The sequence below is a fragment of the Bos taurus genome, chromosome 17, assembly GCF_002263795.3.
Source record: "Bos taurus isolate L1 Dominette 01449 registration number 42190680 breed Hereford chromosome 17, ARS-UCD2.0, whole genome shotgun sequence".
Classification (NCBI taxonomy): Eukaryota; Metazoa; Chordata; class Mammalia; order Artiodactyla; family Bovidae; genus Bos; species Bos taurus.
Genome location: NC_037344.1, coordinates 44,510,575 through 44,524,353, shown reverse-complemented (window position 1 = coordinate 44,524,353; position 13,779 = coordinate 44,510,575). Strand labels below are relative to the sequence as shown.

Genomic DNA, 13,779 nt, shown 5'->3' with positions numbered 1-13,779 from the left:
TAAGAATCCATACCCCATGACTTTTTGTCTTAATGTAAATAAATGAGCTACTTTTAAATCAATGAGCAGAGGAAAAAAAAAATGTATGTGTCTAGAATGGTGCAGTCTAAGAAAGGAAGCAGTCTAAGAAAGCTAAATATACAAAACAGAAACTAGAGAAAAAAAAAGATCTGAACCAAGCCTGTGCAGAATTCATGTCTTTAATTACTGTAACATGATTCATTAGTTATTAATTTATAAACATAAGTGGTCAGAGAATTTTGCTTAAGAAAAACTCCTTTGCCTGAAGATATTCCTTGGGTCACCTACACCTGAAGAACAGAATGATCTATTTCAAGATGAGGACCCTTATTTTTCACAAAAAATTATAGCCACCTGCTGTAGAGAATAATGACAGCCCCCACACCAAAGATGTCTGTGTCCTAATCCAAGGAACCTCTGTTATATTACATGACCAAAGCGAGTTTGCAGGTGTGATGACTTCAAGTATTTTGAGATGGGGATTATCTGGGTGGACCCACTGTAATCATACGGTTCTTTATAAGAGCCAGAAATTAGAGACAGAGAGAGTGAGGCTGGAAATGTGACAGTGTTGTTTTTGAAAACAGAGGAAGGAGCCTCTACAAACTACAAAGGGCAAGAGAAGAGATTCTCCCCTAAAGCTTTCAGAACGAACAAAACCCCGTCACATCTTAATTTTAAGGGCTTCTGACCTTGGAACTAAGTCAGAAGCTGTTCTCCTTACTCCGCAGCCTCGCCGAAAACTGCGGTCAGGGCCGCCCCGACCGCGCGAGGCAGTGGGGCTGGACCCTTGCGGCCCCACCGCCCTCACTCCAGCACAAGACGCGCCGACCACGGGCCTGCGGCGCCGACCGGAGGTTAGGCTGCAAGGCCTCCGCGCGCTCCTAGCATAACCGGATACCCTCAGCTACTACCCTGAGAACTCGTGCGCAGCGCAGCACCAGCAGGAGCCAGGCTCTGGTGCGTTCCTCCTCCCCGCCCCCGTCTTAGAACCGCCCTTTCCCCGTTGCGCTGCCGCCGGGCCGCAGGCGGAGGGCCTCGGACACAGCGCCAACAAGGAGACGGCGGGGAGAGGGGGCAGCTTCGGAGAGCTGCCGGACTCTCAACCAGGAGCCCACGTCGGGCGGCCGAGTGGAGCGCCGCAGGCGCTCTCGCCGGTGCTTAAGGACGACGCGCGCGCGCGCTAAGGAGGGGGCGCTGCTGCGCCGCCAGGCCGAAAGGAAGGTCCTCGGGGCCCGCCTGCCACCTGTCTCACCGGCTGGGCTCCCCGTCCGCGCCCGGCTCCGCGCGCAGTCGCCCGGTATTCCTCAGAACCATAGCACTGCCGCCGCCGCCGCCACTTCACTGTAGAAATTTGGCGCGCTCGCAATGACTCTCGCGAGAAGCCGGAAGCGCCCCACCGCCCAATCAGGAGGCTCGTCGCACCCCGCCCCACAAAGCTCCAATCGCCGCCGGCGCCCGAGGGGGAGGTGGCCGGTTAGGGAGTCCGGGAAAAGTGCGCGGAGGTGCGCGTTGCGTAATCAGGGGTCTGTACCCGGCGGCACTGCGGGACGCGGCGGGGCGGGAAATGTCCGGCCGTCCCCGCCCCGCGCCCTGGGCCCAGCGCCCGGCAAGCCAGGAGTGGGGTCCGTGCCCCCCGGTGGGCGTGGACCGGGGAAGACGATGGCGCCGGCGGCGTCGAAGCTGCGGGCGGAGGCTGGACTAGGGCCGCTCCCGCGGCGGGCACTCTCCCAGTACCTGCGCCTTTTGCGGCTCTACCCAGTACTCACCAAAGCGGCCACCAGGTCTGCGCGGAGCGGCGGAGGAGGGCACGAGACGGGGCCGGGGTGGGGGTGGGGGGGTGCGAGGGTGGGCGCGGCCCAGAGCTCGGTCGGCCGGTGACCCAGCCCCATAAGTGCATCCAACGTGGGGGTTTGAATGTGGAAGGCAAAATCCCGGTGTGTCAAAATGACCCTCCAGATGCCTTAAATTAACCAGAACTCTTAGCACGTGCTGTTCTGTATATTTGGTTCCGAGCTGTAACTCGTAAACACCCTAAAATGTGGACCCAGGGACCAGACTAAAGGAGTGCACGAGCTGAAGGACCTGTTGCAGATCTCGGGTCTCCGGCCCCTCTGCCCCGGAGGTGGCGGTCGTCCGGGGTAAAAGGGCCTGGGGGAAACATCTGTCACCCGCTCGGCTCTGCGCAGGTTCTGCAGCTACCTTCCAGTTCGTTAGTACCTGCTCTTGTTTTGAGGCTAGGTTAGACTGGGGCTTCCCTGGTGGCTCAGTCGGTAAAGAATCTGCCTGCAATGCAAGAGACCCGGGTTCTTGTTTTGAGTCCAGGATAGGCTGGGGATTCCCCGATGGCTCAGTCGGTAAAGAATCTGCCTGCAATGCAAGAGACCCGGGTTCTATTCCTTTGTCGGGAAGAGCCCCTGAAGAAGGAAATGGCAACCTATTCCAGTATTCTTACCTGGGAAATCCCATGGACAAAGGAGCCTGGCGGGCTAGGGCTACAGGCCCTGGGGTCCTAAGAGTCGCACAGGACTTCCCGACTAAACCACGACCACCACAGGATGGACTAAATGGGTTGAGGAAGGGCGAGGAAGGCTAGACTGGGTAGGAGGTGTTAAGACATGCTTCAGCAGCTTTGCATTTGGGAGAAAGCTGACACAGTGCCCTCCTTGCTCGTTAGGTGAGCCCTTTGATTTGGAGTACTAAACATTTTATGAGACATCCCCTCTTCCTTTTAATTAATCCGTTTTACAAGTTTTTCCCCTTTTATTAATATAGCCTTTCATACATGTGTACAGCTGCTTCCTGTCTGGGGGAGCATTAGCGATGATTGAGATAAGTAGGTCCTGTCCCTACCCTCACGGATCTTGCATTCTAGTAAAGAACTAGTCAAAAAGTAGATAAATGTATAACACAGATAAAGTGGTCAGGGAAGTTTTATTTGAGGAGGTGACACTTAAATAGAAGGCTGAAGAAGGAACAGGCTGTACAAAAAAGGGAATCAGGGCACAGCAGGAGCAGAGGTCCTGCGGGAGGAGCAATCTAATAGTGGTGGAGTGGAAGACAGGCCTGTGTTCCTGGAGAAAATGAACAACAACCAAGAGAGAGGAAGAGGAAGAAGTAGTGAAAGATCAGATCAAGAGACTCCATGTCTCGTCCAAGAATTTTGGACTTTATAGCTTAGAAACCTTCTCAGAATGCAGGTATAGACCAATTATTGACTGGCTGGGCCCGTCTCCACCTTTCTATTTGAAAGTTTTATTGTGATGATTGTAGATTTACATGTGCGTGTGTGCTAGGTTGCTTCTGTCATGTCCGACTCTGCGACCCTGTGGACTGCAGCCCACCTGGCTCTTCTGTCCATGGGATTCTCCAGGCAAGAATAACTGGAGTGGGTTGCCAGTCCCTCCCCCAGGAGATCTTCCCGATCCAGGGATCGAACCCATGTCTCTTGCGTCTCCTGCATGGCAGGTTCTTTCCCACTAGTGCCACCTGGGAAGCCCCAGATTCACATGTAGTTGAAAGAAACAACACAGGGAGATCCCTTGTATACTTTCCCCAATTTCCCCCATTGGCAACATTCTGTAAAACTGTAGTATCACAACCAGGACACTGCATAGATAACAGACCATAGGACTTATTCAGATTTCCCCAGCTTTTCTTGTTCTCCTCTGTGACTGTAGGTGTTAAGTTCTATGCAGTTTTGTCACATGTATAGGTTTGTGTGTCTACCACCAGAGTCAAAATACAGAAAATTTTCGTCATAAGGAACCCTTGTGTTGCCCTTTTATAACTACACAGGGTAACGTTTCCCAAAATTATAGGATAGCATCACAATCCAGGTATGACACTTACACAACCCACCGATTGGAAATCTTACCATGCTTCTGTGTGTGTATTAAGTTCTGCCGTCTCCACCTTTTCATGCAGGGAACTTACATTTCGCTGCTCTGATAAGGGTTCATCTCCACCCATCCCCAGCATGTTCTTCGAACCACTGTGCTAATTATGTGCAGGAATAGATATCCGCCCCCCAGTCCCGGTAGTTCACTTCTGTTTTCTGAATACCCCTTTCTCCACAGTGGCATTTTGTCAGCACTTGGGAACTTCCTGGCACAGTTGATTGAGAAGAAGCAGAAAAAAGAAAACTGTTCTCAAAAGCTAGATGTCAGCGGGCCTCTCAGATATGCCATCTATGGGTGAGTTCCATAAAGGGACCGGTTTACTCAGTAGCAGGCTAAGTGCGACAAAGCTAGGATATCAACACCTGGAATTACCTAATTTGGAAAAGTAATTTTTAAAAAAGCATTGAAGTCATCATGAGAGAAAAATCAGAATGATATACGTTAGCTTCACTTGTTTTGTAGTTTTATTTGGTTTTTATTTTGAATTGCATGGGTGAGGGTGGCCATAGTAATTGAGCTGAGAGGCCTGAGGGCACCTAAACCTGAAATCGACTTCAAGACCCAAAGACTCTGAAAGAGGGAAACAGACTCAAATATGACCAGTTAGTTTCTGTTGTTAAATTCAGAGCATAACCATTCAGAAAAGAAATCCTTAGGTATCCTGAAAATTGTCATTTCTGAACTACTTTTTAAATTGCAAAAGCACAGAGATTCAGAAGTTTTATCTATTAAATCCACCCCGAGTTCTCTGGCCAACAACACTGTTTGTATAGATGTAGTATTTAGAAATCTTTTGCAATAGGATTGATTTTTTTCAATTCAAAATTCACAAATAACATTTTTGTATTGTAGGCATGCTAACTTGAGTCATCACAGCTTTTCCCATAATGTATTTAAAGTCCCAATCCCTCCAAAGAGGGGTTGGTAATCCCTCCACCTGGGAGTGATTCTGATGCATTCCCCTTATCCAGTCACAGTTTTCCATCCTCAAGACTTCCTGTTTTTCTTCCTCCTGAGAAGCGCTGCTCTGGGCCAGTTAACATTCCGTGAAAGGGTGGAGAAAGACGAGGGAAAACCACTTTTTTAAAGGCTTGGCACTGTGGAGCTGGAAGGCCCCTGGGCCCCTGCTCATCTTTTGATTCTGGATTTCATGGAGTCTAAGATCTGTTGATCCAGTAGACATAGTGGCAGGGTTCACTTTTCTTCCTGAGTACACTGTGCTGTTTGGAATGAAAAATAATACAGACAAGCCAGTGCACAGCACCAGATCTCAGCCCTGATAATGATCGGAGAGAGTTTGATAAAAAGCTCTGACACCCGGGATGCTTCTGTTTATTTACCGAGCACCTTCTCTGAGCCAGGCCCTGTTCCAGACAGAGCAGTGAACAGACAGACACAATCCTGTCTTGTGGCATTTACCTTCTAAGGGTGAAGAGAGGGCACTGTATAAACAAAGGAGACCATGACATCCAGTGATAAATGCTTTGAAGAAAATGGACAGGGCCTGGAATAGAGAGTGGCTGGGACAGTGGTAGGTTCGTTATTCAGGACAATTGGAAGGAACTCTCTGAGCCAAGTGTTGAGAAGGAGCCAGCCATGTGATGACAAGGGGGTGCAAAGCAGGAACAAGCCTGGTCTGTCAGAGGCAAAAATGAATGCCTGGAGCAGATGCATTGAAAGCATGTTTTCTAGAAGGGCCACACAGACCTCTGTAGTCAGTGCTGAGGGACTCCAGGGAGGCAGGTTTTAGGATCTGGGGTTTGAGGGTGAAGGGTGTATCCAACTCACCCCCACCGCGGGCCTCAGGTTTTTTTTTACAGGGCCACTGGGTCACTTCTTCTACCTCTTGATGGAGCGCTGGATCCCTTCCGAGGTCCCCTTGGCAGGCATCAAGAGGCTCCTCCTGGACCGCCTTCTCTTCGCACCCGCCTTCCTGTCTTTGTTCTTCCTTGTCATGAACTTCCTGGAGGTTGGTCTCTAGCACTCATGCACGCCAGCTATTCTTTGGCATAAGGATAACGTGGTTGGAATTCAGAGGGTCTCTGAACTTTTGAGTCAAGTTGAAGTTTCACATTGTCCTCTATGAAATATCAGAAGCAAAGCACAGTAGTATTAGCAGTACCTGTTGGCCTGATGTAAGCGTCCCAGATAGAGAGGGCTGTCACATGTCCATTGTCACAGTTACCCCAGAGTATTGTTTATGCTCATCACTCCCTACACCTTTCGGCAGGTCTTATCACTGAATGTGTTAGTGAAGAAGCACATATACTGGTTTATAAGAATGTTTCTGAATGTTTCGATAGCTGTTCAGTTCAATTCAGTTCAGTTGCTCAGTTGTGTCCAACTCTTTGCAACCCCGTGTGCTGCAGCATGCCAGGCCTCCCTGTCTGTTACCAACTCCCATACTTCAGTATAATTGATTTCTTTGTACTTCCACATATTTTATTATACATTTCAAAACATTCTGGGAAGTGGATGCATGGGCTTCACCAGACACCAGAGGGGTCCATGGACCTTGCAGAACCCTGTGCTCACTCGGGGTGTGGACATCACAAGTGCTCTGAAGAGTTAACTTATCAGCATAGACTTAACATGGCAATGGAAAACTTGAGAGGTGTGTTCACCCAACCTCATTCCCACTACCTACCACCCTCACCATCTCCTTTCCGTCCTCTGTGTGCTGAGATGTGTCACGTTCTACCCTGGAAGTCATTTATTTCAACCAATCACAGCAAGTAAACACTTCTCACTTGGGTTTTATTTTGAAACCACATCTCAAGTTCTTGTTAGTAAGGAGGACACCCATTGCTGTCTAAAGTGATCCTGGTGGGAGGTAGGAAAGATGTTTAAACTTCCCTGTGATTCCTAATAAGTCCCTAATAGTAAAAAAAAATATCTGGGGAGTCCTTAGGAAATCAGATAGGAGAAAGTGGAAGGGTGCCTGTGTTAGGATTGAGGGTACCACAGCAGTTTCTCCCTATTTTTTCCTTCCAAATAGGAAGTGAGTATATTTTCATTAAAAAATAAATACCCTACATGGATAAGGCAGATGTTACCAAGGCACATAAAGTTCCCACCACATAATGACACATGTGAGACCACACTCTCCATACGGCACACACACTACAAGCTGCTTCCACGTCTGGCATTCTGTGATCCAGACGTGCACCTGTCCCTGTTGTATAGGGATTCCGTCATGGTCAATTCCTAGAATTGTTATCCAAAAAGGCTGTCCTTGTCTGTCCTCCCTACAGTGGTGCAGAATGATAGCATCAGCTGACATCTCTTGAGCACTGAGCTCTGCATCCAGTGCTTCAGGTCTTTGAGCCTAACATCAATCCACTTGACAGCTGAGGAAGCTGAGGCCTTCAGTTATTTACGGGGTAAATACTGGCCTAAGGTGCTGTAACTGTGAGTCACTGAGTCGGGATTCAGACACAAGCTTTGTGATCCCAGAGACCTCTAAACTCTTGTTGTGGAGCACAAGCTCTAGGCAAGCAGGGTCAGTAGTTGCAGCTCTCCAGCTCTAGAATGTGGGCTCAATAGTAGTGGTGCCAGACTCAGTTGCTGTGCAACATGTGGAAGCTTCCCGGACCAGGGATCAAACCCATGTCCCCTGCACTGGGAGGCAGATTCTTAACCACTGCCCAACCCGGGAAGTCAGGTGAGAAATATTTTCTGTATCTTTATGAGGTTGGGTGTCTTTTTATATGCTTATCTGTATTTCTTCCACTAACTCTGCTCATTTTCTCTTAGAATGTTTGCATTTTTTCTTTCTTATTTGTATGTTTGTACCTATTAAGGATATCCATCCTTTGCCAAATAAAAGTCACAGATATTTTTACCATTTTTAGGTGTTTGTTTTAACTTCATAAAAATGTTTGTGTAAGTTATAGAAAGTATCTTATAGTGTCCTTCTCCATACAAAAGCTTAAAAAGTCATGTATTCAAATCTTCTAGTCTTTTCCTTCATAGGCTTCCTTAAAGGAAGATACTGGAAATATTTTCCTATATTTTCTTCTTCTACTCTTATGATTTTATTTTGTACATTTTGATAGGTCCAAAGATAATATTTTCCTATGCTTTCCTGTAGTATTATGTGTTTTTAATATAGTGTGAGATATACTTTGGTCTATGGGCTTCCTGGGTGGGTCAGCGGTAAAGAATCCGCCTCTCAATGAAGGAGATGTGGATTCAATCCCTGGGTGGGGAAGATCCTCTGGAGGAGGAAATGGCAACCTATTCCACTATTCTGGGAAATCCCATGGACAGAGGAGCCTGGTGGGCTACAGTCCATGGAGTCTCAACACACTTCAACGATGAAACCACCACTGCCACCACCAGACTTTTTAATTGCCCTAACTGTACAGAATTTTAAAAATCTCTAGTAAAGCAAGCCTTCCTTTCTTACTCTTTTTCATGATGGGTATTCTTGTGCATCTATCCTTCCAGGTGACATTTAGAATCATTTACTGGGGTCTATTTTTTAAAAAGAACTCCTGACAAGTTTTGATAGGAAATGCATCAACTTCGGAGGTTATTCTGGAAAGAACTGACAGCTGAGCCATCAGCAGCTGCAATTCTGGTGCCCAGGCCAGCAGTGTGAATCACACCATCATCAACTCAGCTCTCAGGGGTCTCGGGCAAAGGTCACACACAATGAGAGCACTGTTCCGATGATCTTCCTACTGGATTGTTAGTTCATCTGGCTGTATCACTGATCAAGCACACGCATGTGCTATGTCCATATAAATGGAACAAAACATGAAGTTTTAAAGAAATCATTGAGTTAGGCTTTGGGGTCCTTCGTCTAGAAGGCCGGTATTGCTCATGGTCTGCGTTTCCCCACCTTTGCAGGGGCAGGACACCGCCGCTTTCGCTGCCAAGATGAAGAGCGGGTTCTGGCCAGCGCTGCGGATGAACTGGCGAGTGTGGACACCTGTGCAGTTTATTAACATCAACTATATCCCTGTGCAGGTGAGGCCAGCCAGCTGCCAGCGTGGAGCCACAGGGGGCTTCAAGCTCCCCTACAGCCCAGCCTTTTTCCCGAGCCTTGGGTCATCCCAGGTTCTGGATTCCTCCTGAGGCTTTTCTCTCTGCTCCGAGTTGTTACCATTACTGGATTTGAGGAGGCAAAGCAACACAGTGGGGCCCAAGCTGGGTCCACGCTGTGCCCCTTCATCCCAGGCTGTGCTCAGCTTTCTAGGGTTGGATGCCCACCCCCACCCCCCACCTCCAGGGCTTCACAGATTGCAGCCCAAGGCAGCCTCACCTGCAGGGACATCAGAGCCAAACCTGAGTGAGGCGGGGGCGGGCTCTGAGTGGTAAGGGGCACAATGTCTGGGCATGAACCAATTCACTGATCTCTGGCCGCTGGCCCTAGGCAGGCAGCTGAGGGGCCACCCTCCGGTTGGTTGAAGGCCCTGCCATTGTCCACTGTCCTCACACCCAGTATAGCTCACCTGTGACTGGGTCCCAAGACCACTGCCAGGTGGACGGGCTCACAGCTGAGATTTATTAGGGCCACACAAAAGGGATGTGCGACTGGATCCTGGGAAGCCATTGCAGGTGCCCCATGCTCCCTGCCCTGAGGGCTACGGGGAGCAAGCGATCATTTACCCACAAAATCAGCCAAGGCAATATTTCTGGCCCAGGGTTTTACTTGGGGCTGGCACATGGACACTGCTGCCTGCACCAGAGTTCCAGACTCCGGAGAGGAGAGCAGCCACTCAGCTTCAGCCACACTGATTTTGTAGGCACTTTAGGCCCAGGGAACCATTCTCATCAGGAGAAAGGTGGAAACCCACATCCAAGTTCCCAGACACCAACCTCTCAAACAGGCCTTTGCAGAAATTCCCAGGCCTTAGCCTGCTGTGTTGCCATTTTTCTGCACACTATTTAAGTAATCTACCTGAAATTAGCTCATAAAAGCTGGTTTCCACCCTGCTTTAGATAGAGGAAAGACACCCGGGGCAAGAGCCCCCTTGGGAAAGAGTTACCTTGAAAGGGTGGGAAGGGGGAGAAAGGAGGGCTTGGTAGTCACACACCACACACACCAAGGATAGCAGAAGACCAGAGGCAGTGAGAGACAGCAGTTGCTGATGTTGGAAGTTAAAAATCGCTAAGTATCCATTAGCTTACATGACCTTTTCAAGAGCAATTTCAGTGGCTTGATGGGGCTGAAGCCAGATTGTTGAGGACTGAGTGGGTGAAAAAGTAGAAGATAAACTACAAAGTCTAACTACAAGTTTGTGAAGCATAGGGGGAAAACCGTAGTTAGCAGTGGTCCAGGGAAGGAGAAGGTTTGGCAGCTAGAAGAGTGGCCATGTGACAGGCACACGGCACCCCAGGCTGCCCCAGGGAGAGGGGTGGGGATGGGAGTGGCACATAAGCAGAGAGACACTTCTTCCCGTTGAGCAGAGGAGAGGAGGTCACTGTTGACTGGGGACCCCCGTTTCCTCTAGGAGGGAGGCGGGAAGGGCAGGGGAGGCTGATGGGTATTTTGAGGGGAATAAAGTAGTGGTCAGCTTGGCATTGTGAAAGATAGGAGAGGAAGCTGATTGGAGATGGGGGAGCCAGCAGAGGCTAAAGACCCAGGCAGGGGCCTGGGGCAGGTGAGAAGCAGGGAGGATCATGGTTTTTCAAGGGAGTACAACTGAGGAACAGGAAGGGAAGAAAACCGGGGATATGGACCACAGGTTCTAAGACATATAGAGAGTGAAATAAAGACATGAGAAAACAGAATGGCTGAGGATGTGGAGGGGCCTGTGGATGAGAGTAGAGAGGCTAGAAAATAGAATCCTTCTGAGTAGCTTAGGGGCAGTACTGCAAGCTTGGGGTCAGAGAGCTCCCTAAAAGGTGGTTGCAGGTGAGTGCTTAAGCGGCAGGGAGTTTATTCAACACGTATGTATTGAGCACCTGCTGTATGCCCTGTGGCTGTAGACTCTGGGCTAGAGCAATTAATGAGATAGGCCAGACTGCTACTTTCCTGGAGCTTATGTGCAGGGGAGACTCAGTAATTAACTAAAGGTGATTTTGGGTGGGAGTACGTCTGTCAGATCATTGAAGCAGATAGTGGCAACAGGATGGGTCTGAGTGAACTGGTCATGGAGTTGTCAGGGAGGAGCCGGGTGAAGCTACCCACATGATGTCTGGTCCTGGGGTAAGAGGCCTACCAGGAGCTGAAGTGATCAGTGAAGGAGTGTTTTCCCTACTGTCCAGTTAACATCATCAGGCAGGGAGACTGTCTTCCTCACCCTCTCTGCTGGAGCCCAAGCACAGTGCCTCATGCAAAGTAAAGACTCAGTAAATCCAGCAGTGGGTGGATGGGCTGACCAGTGGATGAGCGCTGTCCTGGGGGCCTCATACTTGATGAGTGTGCCCAGGGCCTTCCTCTTACTTTTTACCTTACCATCTGTTCTCTCTGGCAGTTCCGGGTGCTTTTTGCAAACTTGGTGGCTCTGTTCTGGTACGCCTACCTGGCCTCTCTGGGGAAGTGAAGATGACCTGGAGAGGGTGTCAGACATACTGATGACTGGGGTGGGGTGAGAGAACAGAAATAAGCCAGCCAGGCTCTAGATCATGAGATTCAAGATGACTCGAACATGATGGATGGAGAAAAAGAAATCTCTTAATGTCAGAATCGTGTTTTAAAAAGGCAATCGCTGTCCTCAGGTGGTGCTGCCCTAGAAACTTAAATATAGCAGAGATGATTTCACCTGTCACCTTGGATTGAATTATGATCACAATAAACTATAATGTAGCATTTTCAGTGGTGATTTTAATTTCTCAGAATAATTGCTGTTGTTTTGATAGAAATGAGTGACCAGAGGACTGCTCTTGGAATTTTTTAAATGTTTAAAAATTTGTAGTAAAATATATCACAATACAACTGTTTAGCTACTTGGCCCCATAGGGCAAGGGCCCCTTAGACCAAGACTTTCCCTGACCTTCTGAGAGGCCCTATATACCACCCTTTCCACTGGGTCTACTCTCCTGTTGCTCATTTACATTAGCCCTCCTTCCCTAGTTTTTCATTCTTAACATTCCTTCCTGATAGTCTCCCATCCTTATTTCATGGATACAATATCCCTTGGGATCTCAACTGTATATATTTTAAAATTTTCTTCCGTCTTGTGTGCTGTTTTCTGTTTTCACAGGGTTCTTTTTTTTTTTTTCTATTTGATCTTTGTTGTTGTTCAGTCACTAACTCATGTCCAACTCTGCGACCCCATGAACTGCAACATGCCAGGCTCCCCCGTCCTTACTATCTCCCACAGTTTGCTCAAATTTATGTCCATCGAGTTGGTAATGCCATCCAACCATCTCATCCTCTGTCCCCTCTTCTCCTTTTGCTTTCAGTCTTTTCCAGCATCAGGGTCTTTTTCAATGAGTTGGCTCTATCCAGTCATTCCAATGAATATTCAGGGTTGATTTGATCTTTGTTTTACCCTATCAGGATTACCTGAAATGTCTGTAAATACTTGGATGTGTATCATTGTTAAAAGAGTCAAAGCCACTCAGACATTCTTTGGAAGATTTCTGTACATGGGTTGCACTTGTGACACCGTCCTTGGTGGTGGGCTGGCCAAGCAGGGACCCAGTTTTGTTGGGGCTAGTGCCTGTAACTTATCTGGCTCTTCCAGATTCACAGGACTGGATGAGCTTGCTTCTTGGCTTCCCTCAGTGAAGGCAATTGATATTCCATCTTCTCAGATCAATAACAATCTGATTTCCAGCTTTCAAAATTTTGTCAGCTGATCTCTTTGCTTGGTTTCTTCTGTGAATTCAAGCACATCTTTTTGAATTTGTCCTTTTTAAAAAAAAATTTTTTTGCTATCATTTTTCATAAGTGACCTTCTGGAAGGAGACATAAATATATGGGTTTAAGACACCATGTTTATGCAGAGGTCTGGGTATTTCTGTGGAATACGTTCATTCTTCAAAATCCAGAGTGACTTTATAATGTAAATCGGATATCACTTCCCCATTTAAGTCTGCCCAGATGATCCAGCAGTTCCATTTAGTTGTATACCCAGGAGAACAGAAAGCAGGGACTTGAAGAGACGTTTGTATGCCATGTTCACAGCAGCATTATTCTCAATAGCTAAAATGGGGAAACAACCCAAATGTCCATTGATGAATGAAGAGATGTCCGTCAATACAGTGGAATATTACTCACCCTTAAAAACGAAGGACATTCTGACAGATGACTCAGATGAACCCTGAGGACATTGTTAAGTGACATAATCCAGCTCCAAAGGACAAATACTGTTTGACTCTATTTCTTTCGGATTCCTGGAGCAGTCGAACTGAGACAGGAAGCAGGATGGTGGATGCCAAGGGCTGAGGAATTTAGTGTTTTAACAGGCACAGAATTTTAGTTAGGGACGATAAGAAAGTTCTGTAGATGGATGCTGGTGATACTCGCACAACAAAGAGAACGTGCTTAATATCCCTGAGCTGTACACCTAAAAGCGGTTACGTTGGTAAATTCTGCAGTATGTGTATTTTGCCACCGTAAAAACAAAGCAACCAGCAAACCCTGCTGGAGTTTCCTAATTCATCTGAACCAGACCCTCAAGTTATCCAAGGGTTCCACCTGGGCTTTCTCCGCAGGTGCAGGTGTAAGTACTTGGGTCGGGTCCCTGTCCAGACGGCTCAACCGGGGCGCCGTCCGAGCCCTCGCTCAACGGCAGAAACGAGTCGCACAGCAGGCCTCCGGCAGCAGGTCGACCAAAGGTCTCAGAACCACTGCCTACCACCCGGCTCCGCCTTTATCCCTGGAAGTCACCGCGGCGAATAAGGCGATCGCGGCGGCTCCCGCGCAGCCAGCCGGCCGGAAGCGTACGTCCGA

At 48.3% G+C, this 13,779-nt stretch overlaps 2 protein-coding genes across 6 annotated transcripts in view; one reads left to right on the top strand and one right to left on the bottom strand.

Moving 5' to 3' along the window:
* Window positions 1-1,407, bottom strand: part of POLE (DNA polymerase epsilon, catalytic subunit) — a 61,062-nt gene extending 59,655 nt beyond the window's left edge. The window contains exon 1 of one of the 4 annotated variants that reach the window (XM_005217684.5): window positions 1,277-1,407. In XM_005217684.5, coding sequence (XP_005217741.1) covers window positions 1,277-1,338 — 62 coding nt within the window. In that variant the 5' untranslated portion in view covers window positions 1,339-1,407. 4 annotated transcript variants of the gene reach the window in all.
* A 132-nt stretch (window positions 1,408-1,539) lies between these two features.
* PXMP2 (peroxisomal membrane protein 2) lies at window positions 1,540-13,737 on the top strand. Of its 2 annotated transcripts, none has more exons than XM_059875935.1 (5): window positions 1,540-1,805; window positions 4,101-4,217; window positions 5,730-5,892; window positions 8,781-8,900; window positions 13,542-13,737. In XM_059875935.1, exons 1-5 carry the CDS (start codon window positions 1,684-1,686, stop codon window positions 13,551-13,553), a joined length of 534 nt encoding a protein of 177 aa, XP_059731918.1. In that variant the 5' UTR covers window positions 1,540-1,683; the 3' UTR covers window positions 13,554-13,737. The 2 variants fall into 2 exon arrangements, with proteins under 2 accessions (XP_059731918.1, NP_001039473.1); NM_001046008.2 differs by lacking the exon at window positions 13,542-13,737 and adding an exon at window positions 11,354-11,690 and having other exon boundaries at window positions 1,667-1,805.
* The last annotated feature ends 42 nt before the right edge of the window (window positions 13,738-13,779 follow it).

What these genes read in the sequence shown, in the direction of transcription:
- PXMP2 (NM_001046008.2), top strand. Translation starts at nt 1,684, where the DNA reads ATGGCGCCGGCGGCGTCGAAGCTGCGGGCGGAGGCTGGACTAGGGCCG. An exon ending in TTGTCATGAACTTCCTGGAG is followed by an intron (nt 5,893 to 8,780) that starts GTTGGTCTCTAG and finishes CCACCTTTGCAG; the next exon opens with GGGCAGGACACCGCCGCTTT. An exon ending in TCAACTATATCCCTGTGCAG is followed by an intron (nt 8,901 to 11,353) that starts GTGAGGCCAGCC and finishes TCTCTCTGGCAG; the next exon opens with TTCCGGGTGCTTTTTGCAAA.